The sequence below is a fragment of the Trichoplusia ni genome, chromosome 9, assembly GCF_003590095.1.
Source record: "Trichoplusia ni isolate ovarian cell line Hi5 chromosome 9, tn1, whole genome shotgun sequence".
Classification (NCBI taxonomy): Eukaryota; Metazoa; Arthropoda; class Insecta; order Lepidoptera; family Noctuidae; genus Trichoplusia; species Trichoplusia ni.
Window position 1 is genome coordinate 3,331,344 of NC_039486.1, and position 13,882 is coordinate 3,345,225.

Genomic DNA, 13,882 nt, shown 5'->3' on the forward strand with positions numbered 1-13,882 from the left:
TGTTGTGTTATGAGCATGATCATTTGTCCTGGTGTCTGGGTGTAATTTATCTATAATATGTATGTATTTAGAAATATATAAGTAAGTTTATCAGTTGTCTGGTTACCATAACACAAGCTCTGCTTAGCTTGGGATCAGATAACCGTGTGTGAGTTGTCCCATGATATTATTATTATAATATTTTTTATCAAAACTTTCTGAACTAGATAGGTTCGATTGATACCTAATGAAACAACGGTTTATTTAAGCCTATTTATTGGATGGGTCCAAAAGAAGTTGAGCGATCCCGATAATTAGGCATGAGTAATCGGTTCCTTAATTTATAGGTATAAGTTGTATAGAATTAACTTTTTGCGATATAAGGATGAATAAGTTTTCATGATTGCAGTTTCAGGAATAGGGTCTTGTTTACGGTACACAAGGGTTACTCCGATATGATTATACATTCAGCTACTTGCTTCTTGACTTGTTCTGCTCATAAGGACTCATAACAATTTTTTTAAACTTATACGACAAGGAACAAACATGAAGGGAAATCTGTCAATTAAGATTTTTTATGAACAATATTTTCGGTTTCTGTGATACCCAGTCTTATTAAGCTCTTTAGTTATTTTTTCCGTTAATGATAAAAGTTACGTATTTTAAAATTAGAGTACCTATTCAATTAACTTTCATATAATAAATGCTGTCTGCCACAGAATTAACCTGCGAGTAAGCTGATATGCTTGTGTTTATAATATTTACGATACAATGCAGCGTATTAATAGTTTTATAGTTATGTTATGTTAAGTAGTTTAAAAAAGGTAAAGTATGAATCGGACATTTGGGATGAGTGGGAATTGTCAAACTTAATTTTGACATCAAAAAAAAATATGACCATTTTACTGGAACCGGTGCTTATCCAAGATCTTTATTTTAAGTATTTCTTGTTATAGCGCCTATAAAAATCTGTCAAACTATTGCACGCTGCATGAAACAGACCGTACAGACAGCGGTACCTCATTAATGTTCCTTAATAATAGGTAGCCCCCTTTTACCCCATGGAAACTACCCATGGTAACTCTAAAAATGAAGGTCCAAAAAACAAATGAAACAAACTACAGTCTTTTATCTACTTTTTCCGACTGCAAAGTTAAAAGATTTATACGGAGTCAAGACATGAATTCATAAGGGCTTATACATATCAATTCGTTCGTATATCTCTGGTCAAACTGAAAACTCATGGAAACGTGCCTTGAAAAGTTATTTGATTTATGCGCCCCCTTCGTGTCTATAAGGTTTGAGATATCCTGCCCAAAGGATATGTATAATTTCGTATTGTTAAACCACTGACGGGAGTGAAGTGTAACGGTTTTACATGTATAATCTAACTCTTTTGTCTGAATTAGGATGTAGATGCTAGATTGCGAAAACTTGCTTTTGAATTACTTGTAGTTACAGATCTATTCTAGTAAAGTTTGCTTGATTTTTATTTATTTATTTAATAATTTAAGTACATACACAAAAGGTCTTAAAAAATAATATAACAGATATATAAATGATGTACAAGGGTTATGATTCTTGTATTGAAATTGTGATTATTAAAAAAAAATACTATAATAAATTAAGTTCTTATACTGTCAGGGAATATATTAATTTGTAAATTAAACAACAAGTGCGAAATTAATATGAAAGTAGGTATTACAAATTATGCGCTGATATGTCTATTCGTAACATCATAATGAAAAATATTTACCTTATTTCCATCTTGTTGGCAACAGTAACGTTGCTCTACGGTTATTATAATTAACGGTATTCCATTTCAAAGACTATCCTTTGTGACCGTCAAAAATATAGTACGTAATTTTGAACTAGATCGCATTGGCAAGCTAACAACTTTGGAACCGAACTGCCAAGTGCAATACAACGGCCTTTGAAGCAGCGCAAAAGGGGATTGAGAAGGAATGAAAGGAACCTAGCTATTTGATACAGTAAGTAGCCATCTATTTATATAAAGAAAAGAATGAAAAGTACTTTTATTCCTAGTGCATTAAAGATTAAAATAGTTGCACATAAGTATTAAAATTGCAATAGAAGTGGTGGGAAATTATTTACAAACTAAAGTTACATCATGAGAAGATTTTTGTGACATTCAATTCAATCATTCCGAACACCGCAAGCATTCGTTACAATTAATCTCTCTTGACTAACTTATCCAAAAATACAAATCATTTTTATCTATGTTTCCGTCTATCTCGCCTACGATTTTTTTTCTAAACTGGAGCTGAATTTGAAACTGGTATAATTTGCGGTGTATAACCATTTTTTCCATTTGGTACGCAATCCTAAAGCTCCATGCACAAGGGCCATACATTTAAGCACGGATTGCATAGCAGAGCGCGAATATTTTGCGGCGCCAGCGAAACGGTTTTTATTTATTCGACGCGATTTTTAACTGGAACCGAGTTTTCAGTGGAGTATTTCATAGAAATTCAAAGGACCAGTCTCCACGTTAGAGAGTACTTAGTCAGGAGTGTGTTGTGTAAGAAGTTAACGCTACTACTTCTATTTCATTCCATCTATTCGTTATCTATAGAAAAGGTTGAGTACATAGTTCTTTCTGTTTTATGACGTATTTTTCATTTGCTCTGCTTTATGTTTCAAGAGTTCGAGGTTTGCTGAGTGGTGTCATAAAATGTCTGATGTTACTTTTTGCACCTGTTACTCATACAGCATATGTTATTTTCAAATAAATGATAGTTTTGTTTTCTCTTTAAACATTCGACTACACAAATTTTCAAAAAGAATCGTAACAATGAAATTACAATTCAAAAAATCTTGATACCATTCATTCAAAAGAGCTCTATTTTAATCCCGACAATCAAGTTAGCTCTTAAAATAGTGATGCTTTTCAAGAGTTCTTAATGTTAGGACACGGACAAACGCATGGGCAGACAAGATCATGCGAGCATCCCTTAAAACAAAAACTAAATAAATAAATAAAGTCTCTAAAAAGCGAGTTACTTGTAGTCAGTATTGATATCATTAAAAATCAACAACTTAATAGCCAACTATTACTCAATTCATTTATATAATATTAATATTCATTTTGATTCTGAATCTGTCTTTAGAAGGCATTGGTGGACCTGTATACATATAATATTTGTTTTATATTGAATTACAAACAACGAGAAATGAGAAACAACATGCATTATCTTGGTTTTGCAGGCCGTGGTAACAAGCAAACTCTTTTATTTGTATTAAGTCATATTCACTAGTGTTATTAACTTCGCTCTAACACAAAGAATTTATAAACCAAACGCAACGACATATTCTACCCATCCGTTTTGACAAATATTCGAGGAGAAGAGTAGAATTTAGTAAAAGCTTACGTAATTAGCCATGTTCAGCCTTTGTTGTACACAACAGGGATATCCGGTGACTCCCTATACACAACCCGATATTTTGACGTCACAAAAGTTCCGCCTTTAAAATGCACTCTCCTGAATATGTCCATTAAGATGAGCATAACCATATCACATCGATAATCCATTAGCCTACAAGCGTCGCGTCAAAAATACCCCATCTCATCTCTCCACTTCGAAAATAGAGCAAAACAAAATAAACCGATTTCCAATAAATCTCTCGAATTGAAAATCGATGTGTTAATCGTCTCAACATCCTTTACCGGATAACACTTTAACGGCTTCATTTAACGAATTAAGTTAAATAGAAATTCTAATTTAGTCGAGTTAAAATTAAACTTTTGTTGCAAAACTTTCGTTGTCGATAGATTTTGTTGGATTTTAGTGAGGACTCCATTAGAACTGGTATTTTTATAGAACTGATTTGATGACAGATAGATAGATAGATCATCTGGAAAATATACAGTTTTGTTGACTCTAAGCCATATTTTTTTTGTTTTTAATGAAAGGATTTAACCCTTTAATTTAGTACATCGACAAATAAATTGAAGTATAACTTTAATACATTTTAAGGTTCATCATTGTTTCTAATATTTTTCCAAACCAAATAGGTATTTTTCTATTTCCTCAACATAAAATAGATTTACAAAAAACCTTCTATTGACAAAGATAAATCTAATCGAAGCAAGCACGTAATTATAAACAAAAAAATATTATTTTATCATAATTCTGTAAGATAATCGCATTTTATTAAGTCCATAATTAACATATTATTTACAGAGATTTCAGATATGATATATTATGATATTTGAGTAAAGGTTTTCCTGGTTCATGTTTTTTGTGTGTTGCAAACAAAGGACGAGTCCAATATCGCGTTTGCAACCAGATTTTCAATCACACTAATATTATAAATGCGACAGTGTGAGTGTGTTGTATGTGCGTGTGTTTGTTCCTCCTTCATTCTGTAACGCCTGGACCGATTCGATGAAATTTTGTATTTTGCCAAGTCATTTAACGGCGGTAACACACACCTAAGCTACATTTATGTGTACGGCAAAACCCATAGTATCCATACTAATATTTTAATTATTTTAAATGCATAAATATCTATATCAGTCTTAAGCTTGAGAAAGGACATAGGCTACTTTTTAACTACAAAAAAGGTTTGTAAAGGTAATGGGGCTACATTTTATGAGCATTCCCACGGGAAATGGGAACCATGTGCGCTATTAATATATAAACTGAAATCTATGCGGATGGAGTCGCAGGCAATAGCTATTATAGTTTCTTATATTGCGTGCTATCATTGATCATCTTGGGTCCGTTGACCTTGGACAGTCGTTCAACAATTACAAATCTGCCAGTCATGTATACTATCTTAAGCTGGGTGACCCACAAAAAATTATCAATCGACAATCATTCCTTGCATTCAGCTCAATGCAGTATGAATGTTCTAGACATCTATAAAGTCAAGGAGAGTTTATTTCAACGTTCCGCATGGTAGACCATTAAGAAATGGCGACTTGAACTTGTTTTACATGAATTCGGCTCGGAAAAGAAAAAAAAACCTAATTTCTTGCGTAGTTTGCTCATTTTTTGTAATTAAATTATTTTGTAATATATTCGATCAACCTACGTTGTTTCATTTGAGTATTATAATTTTTAACAGTCGTTACATTTGTTTTGCAGCCTTATCAGTACATACAACGTTAGTTTTGTTCAACCTAAATAATGTGCCTACTTATAGCTGTTTTGAAACTCCTTTATAGAGTTAAGTCTAGAATTATACTGGTCGACAAAGTTACTCAGCAAGGTAACTTTCTAACTTCTAAGTGATTCGTATTGTGGTCGTTGTAGGGCGTGGACAGTATCATAAACTTTGTTAGGAGAGAAAAATGTATTCACGTAGAAACATGTTAGACGCTGATAATAATCGACAATTGAAAGTTGTTATATAGATGACGTTATGGTTTACAGCTGTTGTAATATTATAGGGATGGGTGTATGCTTGACCCGTTTGAATAATGATCTTAAAGTATTATTCGATACATTTGAAACAAAATAGATACTTAAATGAGCCGCGCATAAACTATTTGCACCATTCGAAACGAAACACCTCGATCCGCCGAAAAAATATGCATGCAAAATTAATGTAATTAATTATTACAGAAGCCTATACCTCGCTTCACAACAAACTTGACACACAAACACAAAATCCGTAATATAACACAACACATCTACCGGTCAACGACCCATCATAATAGCTGGAAAACTTTTTCACTGAGCATAAAAGCGAATGCAAACAAGGCAACGTTTACGCTTTCAGATGTCAACTCACAAAGGGTAATGCATTCTCCTCTTGTATAAGAATGGAACTGGAATAGGAATCGTAATGCATACGATCCCGACTGCGACGCAAAGGTATATTTTAAATGTATTTGGTTCAAGCACAATACAAGTTGCGAGAGATTTTATTATAAAGACTGAACGCGAAAGAGGTTTATAGATACATATTTTACTAGATTTACGATTTCAGTTTTTGATAAGGCTAGAGGAAACTGGCTGAATAGAAAGCGATTTTGGCTTACAGGACACAGTTTTTGATAATTTTGGTTTTCAATCCTTATGCCGTGAGAGGTTTCACAAACATTCAAACCACATGCACAAAACACCCAAATTATACTGTTCAATTTAATTTTGTGGTTTCAGAATGATTAATCATGTGTCAATTTGGATGTGTAAAAAGATTACAGCCATATGTTCAATTATCATGTATCAGTGATAATGTTATCACAATTTCGGATTGCAAATTTTGGTTAATTATAAGGACTTGATGTTGATGTAAACACACTTAAGTCATTTCTAAAGAAGCAAAAAAAGTTTATTATGCGTAAAATATTTTTTTTTATTGCTTTGAGAAGTTTGCTTTGCATGAGTATTTGCCTAAAACATAAGTATATGAGTACAGTAACAATATCGATATTTACAATAAATTAACATAACATACAATCATAACATAGTCTAACTAGATAATTATTTTATTCTACAGCTTCTTTCGTCGTAGATTCAACATCCGTTTCTTGTTTTTGAGGCTTTTTGGCGCCTGTGAACAAAAACAATGCATGAATTAACTGTTCCTAATTTAGTATTACTTAATAGACTTGTGTTAAATATTAGTTTTATAAGGATCATCTCTATACTATTTAAAATAAAAGTTTACGAATTTCAAACAGGACGGTCGTTAAAGTGAGACACCACGACTCGACAATGCGCGCTTACTCGCTTTGACAATGGTAACATCAACCTGTTTTAAAATATACTTAGTACTTCAGGCATAAATATATACTTAACAACATAAAATATTATATAAGACTAAGTTATAAAATTTACAACTACAGCATAAATGTTTACCTCCTCCTAATAGTAGTTTGAATAAAGTGCTAAAAGGCGCATCTATTATTAATACTGCGAAAAAGGCAACGATGAAAGACAGCGTGTAGTACCCCAGAAACTTGAACAACTGAAAGGAAAGAACGTTAATTTAAAATACAAGTACTAAGAATTGATCATAGGTTTCAGTCAATACCCGCCACTCAGTACACATATACTTATACATATATTTCTTCCTTTTTTTTCTTAAAATATATATATATAATGCGGACAACATGGCATACATTGTTCTGAACCCAAAGTAAGTTGCTAAAGCACTTGTGTTATGGAATTCAGATACAACGAAGGTACCACAAACACCCAGACCCGAGACAATGTAGAAATGTGAGTTTTTACATTGACCCCGGGACCTCAGAGAGCGACACCTTGAAACTGGTGTGATTGCGACTCGACCAGGGAGGACGTCAAAAATATTTTATTTGTATACGTACTATCGTACTAGGAGAGAATCGAATTGTTGTTACTGCATTGTTGTTAATAGCAAAAATCAATCCTGAGTGGATAAGATATATCCCGTATGACAGACGAGAGTGCATCTTCCAAACACTTAAGGATAAGAACCAGTTAATGGGACCTGAAAATAATAATAATGAAGTTTTAACAACTGTGTTATTTCTTTTTTTTGTGAGCATCAATGGCCACCAAGATAACCAATATGTCTTCAAACTTAACGCGTCTGGAGATACTGTCTGACTTTATAAGATTGCGTCAAACTACGTGAATATTTCCGAAAATAAAGTTGTTTCGAAAATTTTAATCAAATATACACGGTGATTTTTTAGTCGTCTTACAAAAGAAGCCCAGTTCATGTATCCGACGTAAAATACCCCTAGGCGCGATTTTTTTTTTTCATCAACTAAGATAATAAGTACGAAGAAAAATTAAACAAGAGAAATCTGAAATATACTCTTTTAAATGGTAAAACGCAGCCGCCCGCGTCCCCTCACCATTGTTACAAGGCTCGGACCGCGCTCGCAACAGAGCTGTGTTTCTAAAAAACTACGAATTGCATCATAATATTGAATAAAATTTGCATTTTAAATTTATTCAAATCTCATAAATACCTATTTTTTTATCATGAACGTGTTCTAGTCATTGGATACATGAACTGGGCTGCTTTTGTAAGACGACTAAAAAATCACGGTGTATATAAAATCCGACGTGTTTGAGAGCAAAATGTCAAATCATATCATAAGGTCCTTTGAGATTTTAAATAATAGGTTCAACAACAGCTGATCTGTTGTTGGCTGGAAGAATAGATTATCAATACAAATTGCAAGTTCAAAATAATTGTTAGACATACCTCCATAGCCATAGACGCACATATATATCATACTGCCAATGAAAAGTGCCCATAAAGGTCTGATAAAAGAGTTGTAGAGGTTGGCCACAGTTTGATCAGGGTCGACTCTTGTCGCGTAATCAGCGTATAGTATGAACGTAGATAATGAGAAGGCTAACACCCAGTAACATACAACCAGCCACTAAAACGAAAAATAACATATTAAAGTAAGTATATATTTATCATTATCATCTCCTAAGCACATCCTTTGAAGACTCGATCCGATTGAAATATATTTTTTAAATTCATATTTTTAGAAAAGTTTTAAATATTAGACTCAAACAATTTCAAACAAATAATTAAAGAAATGTACTTGGATTGAATAATAAATATTTAATTCTACTATTTTTCACATTTCATTCAAAAGATATTTTTGTTTCACATAAATGACACAAATAATTAGCCTACGCGGGGTTCGAACCCACGACATGTCGCTCACAGTAGATCGCGACCTGTCACTCGGCTATTCTTGAAGTCGTGCAAATTTCGAACCCATCTGTTTAATATGTTCACAATGTGATTTAAAATAATCATATTTAATTATCACTAGGTATTATTATTTACCTTTTGCAATCTTATTTTGAATGTTTTCACGAAATACCCAAATATCATGCCGACAAAGAAGGGTGAAGCTCTTGTGAGGGTGTTTACATAATAGTAGATAAAGTAATCCGATCCTCCGCTGGAAATAAAAAGAATCGTTTACTCTCAATTTCAATAATCCTTATTTCTTTGATCATTATGAAATTATGAAAATTAAATTATGATAAAAGAGAAGATATTTATAAATAACATAATCAAAATAAAAAATACGAGGCAAAGTTTAATTTAGTTTTTTTTTAATGCGTCTTTAACTCGTCGATTGAGAGTTACCTAAATGTTGCTAATAAGTAAGGTTTATTCTGCAAACAAAACTAATTTAAATGCAAAAATAAGATCGTATTAAAAAAAACGGAAAACAACTATTTAAAAGATAATGGTCAGGTGTATACTCCTGGAGCTATCGATTTTCAGTCGTAGAAAAATTCTGTATACATTACTTACAGCACTAAATAGGTTTGGAAATTGTTAATGAAAATGTACGTTGTAGCAGCTGCAAGGATAGCTAATAAGCCTCCGAACAATGCTGACAAGGCAATTTTCTTACTGCCCAATAATACCCAATATAAGAGTATGGGAGATAGAATATGCATTTGGACATCTACCGCTAGGTACCACGAAGGGCCAATGCACTGAAATAAATAATGTATTATAAGATTTTATTCGATTGTGATTCAAAACCAAAAGGAAAAAATCCAGTGATTTTGTATTGATATATTTCAGAATAAAAAGCAAAGCTATTCTTACATGTGTATCGACCTACTCACCAGTGGCCGTTGTTACAAATAAACGTAATTAAACATAAACACAGCATTTCATCCACCTACCGTAAGCAAAGGAGTCATGTAGTTCTGTGTATGCGTCAATGTGGTCCACCAACTGGTTCTACATTTTTCCACAAGATAAGCCACAATGCCCCAGTCTGGGCCATCTCCGAAGCGGTTCAAAAATGATGCTCCTACTAGCGCCACTGTGGCTAGCAACGGGAACAAGCGCAGAAGTCTGTTCAGCCAAAACAAGTGAATGTTCTTGAGCAGCTTTACTAAAATTAAAAGGAAAAGTTAGATAAATAACATCGGGACTTTTTCAAATATATTCGAAAATCATCTGATTCAATGTAAGTCCTCATATGAATAAAAATCAACTTAACTGATCGACAAGCCATTTATAACTTGTAAAAATCTGTTTTTTTTACTTACTTCCAGTAAATTTTCCCAATGTGGTATAAACTACGAGGAACCCACTTAAGGTGAAAAAAGTGTCCACACTTATAGGCGACGCGGTCAACCACAAACTCTTCCAAGATAGCAACCACTGCACAAAAATAAGTACTTATGTATTTGTAATATAAGTATAGAACATACTTAATTAAATAATATTAGTCGTTAAGATTTACCTCGAATGCTTCTATTTCATTAGAGAATATATTCTCAGAAGATAGCGTATGACCCAACACTATCCAAGCCATTGCTAAGGCTCGGATTCCATCCAAACATTCAATATTACCACTAGATGAAGTGAAGGTCGTGACGCGACGACCATTTGTGTATACCGAAAAAGCGGTGCCCAAAACACTCACTGTTTTAGGATCTGAAATAATAAAGGACTTGATTGAGAAGATATTAGGAAAAATTGCCTTAATTATGTAGTAAAGATACATAAGAGTGGCAAAGAGAATGAAACCAAAATTATACCTTTCTCCAAAATAACTGTTTGCCAAACATCGTAGGACGTACTTAGAATGGTAAGTAATCCAATGATTGAAAAAACAACTCTGTAATAAAGAAATAGGAGTCTCAATTAAACTGAATAAATACAATAAAAACATCTATATCAAACCGTTTGAATAAAAGCCACGGGTTTCGAGGAAGTTACGGAAGAAGTTTTACGTCTAAGTAAGACTTAAAAGTGATTTTGACCAAAAAATTCAAGAGTACTTACATAGCAACTATATCAGCTGGTACCCAAGGTTTATCATTAGGCAAACGGCAAAATTCTTCATAATAGTAAAGGCCTAAGGCATTAAAAGCTTCATGAGTCGTACATGTTTGAGGAATGCAGACGGCAAGTCTAAGCGTCTCATAGGCAAACGGAGAATCAGATATGCTGAAATAAAAACAAAAGTCACCTAAGTAAGGGCGTCGCGAGACACTATTCAACGTTTTAAAATTTCAATTCAGTAAGTCAAAACTTGTATGACAAAGAATATTTCTGACATAAGTTTCTTGAATGTCTACCTTCTATGTATGCCGGACATATCAAGCATCGCTGTTTTCATCGCATCGTACATTTGCAATTTCTCCTTCCATTCTTCCAAAGGCAACAATTTTGGGTTAAAACTTGTCTTTTCATAACCTGGTATTGGGATGTTGAAATCTTGATCTAAAGGTACATGTATCATACAATATTTCCCTTGAAGTTCAGACGTTGGCAGCTGCTGATTTAAACCGAGGCATTGATGATAGTTTCCAAGATCTGCAAAGTTACCTTCAAAAATGCCTTTTGGTAGCCTGAAGCCAGCGTCAGCGACTGTGGGACCAACAGAATAAACTTTTACATAGGAAAAATAACGAAGCTCAGTTTTATTGATTCCAGTTTAAGAAAAAAATCACTAAAATGTAAAAAAAATATTCATCGTATTCAGTAGATCAGCCATAGGTAAATTTTAGTCGGGCTCAAAGATTGTTAAATGTGTTATTTTCTGCTCATATAGGATCGAAATGAACCTCAAAACAAATGTTAATCAATATCAACAATCAACATTTCAAGTATTTTTAAGAAAAAACATTTGTTTGTATGTTCGTTACATTATCCAGATATCTAGAATAATGTGTTTTCAAAAATTGATTTGTACGTTTTGTATTTTGGATATTCGATAATCAATTTACATCGTCACAATGTTACATAAAAGTATTTTTAATTGTAATTTTTCGTTATCTTTTTTGAAGCTGAACTTTTATGTGACTCTAACTCGTCCAAAATTAAACTAAGAAACAAATATTATGGTACTTACAAAAAGCCGCCAGAATGGTGTTATTTCTTATATATTCTAGTTGTTCCCTACATACCTCTGGGTCTAACACTTTTTCATATAAATCATAATCAAAACTGAAATTTGGTACATCTAACTCAATATGACCACTTACTAAGCTTAATGTAGTAACGTAAACCAAACTTAGGACAATATGTTTAGTGCTCATCATCGTGGCTCTGCAAGAACACACAACACATATTTGAATAAAACTCGTATTATATATACAAATTAAGCTAAATAGAATTTTGTTCGATTAGGTAATCTTATCGTCTTAAATCATGTTTTATTCTGACTCACTCTGAAGATTATTTAATCAGAAGATGTACAATTGACAGATGACAAGTTTTTGTCAAATATGATCCATCATCCATCAGAATGGGAAGGGAAAGAGCGTGCTGCTGGAGAGCTTGTTGCGCCATTTCTTCTCTCACAGCAAAAACACTTAGGAAGCGGTGAAGGGCGGGCCAAGCCGGGTGCCGTCCAATGTACATCTTTCCTCTTTCACCTACAAAAAATTCTACTTAGCTTAATTTGAATAAATGACTTTTGATTTTGATTTGATTTTGAATCATCTACGCAGGACCCACTTCCAAAAATTATGAAACACCATACGACTCGTTTGGTTGATTTAAAATGCTTACAAAAAAATTAGTAAAGTGAAAACAAAATGAAGCATTCTCAAGTTTAATTCATAAAAAAAATCGAATAGGGATTAGAAGACATGGTCTGTAAAATATGACCTCGGTATGTTTTATCACGTTATACATAATACTTATTTGTAGGAAGGTTAAAAACTTTCGCGATTCTTCATAATTGCATTTTGTAATGAAACCCTTAATACTAAGAAATAATTTTAGGAAAATCCACCCCTAAAATAATTAAAAAGATGACAAGTTAAATGCGTGACTAACAGTTTTTGAATGTATTTAATTATTTTATAAATAACTCAAAAGATTACTTATGATTAGGTAATCTTATCGTCTACTTAGTCAATCAGAATGTGTCCCAACAACAAATGATAAATAATTTGATTTTGATTCAAGATCTTCCTTAAAACTACTTTGACCTTTGTACCTTCTCAATCAACTTCCTAACTTTTTTTGATTTATTTTACTATCCTTTATTTAAAATCCAAAGTTTTTTAAGAATTTTTGAAAGCTTCATAACCTCAACTCTTAATTGCATAAACATATCCATGAAGGTGATCTATTTATTTGTGACCTGGTTTTGAGTCTTCATAATCATCAACATAACGCGCACTAAATTTATTTGCTGACGTTGGACACTGACCACCGCAACTCAACGCAACTTGACATTTGAGAAGTAATCGTGACATTTTTGTCTTACTTCTTCCCTTACATGCAATTTACCAACTTGAGAAAATTTACGTAGTTCTTAGGCTTTCGTTTCAAAGAGGTCCAGACTTCCTCGTTGTCTGTTTTTGAAAATGATAATTACGCTTTTCCGGTGTAAGTCCTATCGGATCAGAATTATCATCGTTTAAGACACCTGATATCTTTCAAATAATATAAAAGATTACGAAAATTATTGCGAAATTCATTAAGCTACGGTTTCTTTACAAATGCCGATTTTTTTTTTTTTTTTGAAATCGTTTGTTATGGATTCAATATCGCCGTAGCCTTTCCCCAACTATGTTGTGGTTTGCTTCCAGTCTAACCGGATTAGCTAAGTACCAGTGTTTTACAAGGAGCGACTACCTATTTGACCTGCTTATTTTAGAAATGAATACGCTTACTAAAGAGCCTTCGTACAAAATTTCATTCCAGAACCTTCAAAACACGGCACAGTTTCGTGCTAACTATGCCCCATCGTTGTCGGGAGTAAATTCCCAAAAATAATTTCTCAAACTGCTCCCCAATGTTACGAATTTTCCTCTATGCAAAATTTCAGGCAACGACGGGCAGTTTGACAGCTTCTCCTTATTTTTTTAAATATAGATAATGTTTAGAACTGTTACAATTCAATCAATATTAATTGTCTCATTGAATATATTTGAGATAAAGTTGCTCGAAGTGCTATCTCTACGTAAGA

The 13,882-nt window shown here is 33.0% G+C and overlaps 1 protein-coding gene across 1 annotated transcript; it reads right to left on the minus strand.

Annotated features, from left to right (window-relative positions):
- Nucleotides 1-6,442: 6,442 nt before the first annotated feature.
- Nucleotides 6,443-10,264, minus strand: LOC113497395 (O-acyltransferase like protein-like). Its single transcript, XM_026876939.1, has 7 exons — nt 10,193-10,264; nt 9,996-10,110; nt 9,624-9,838; nt 8,158-8,338; nt 7,286-7,428; nt 6,816-6,924; nt 6,443-6,507 (listed from the first exon to the last, which is right to left on the minus strand). Exons 1-7 carry the CDS (start codon nt 10,262-10,264, stop codon nt 6,443-6,445), a joined length of 900 nt encoding a protein of 299 aa, XP_026732740.1.
- Nucleotides 10,265-13,882: the final 3,618 nt, after the last annotated feature.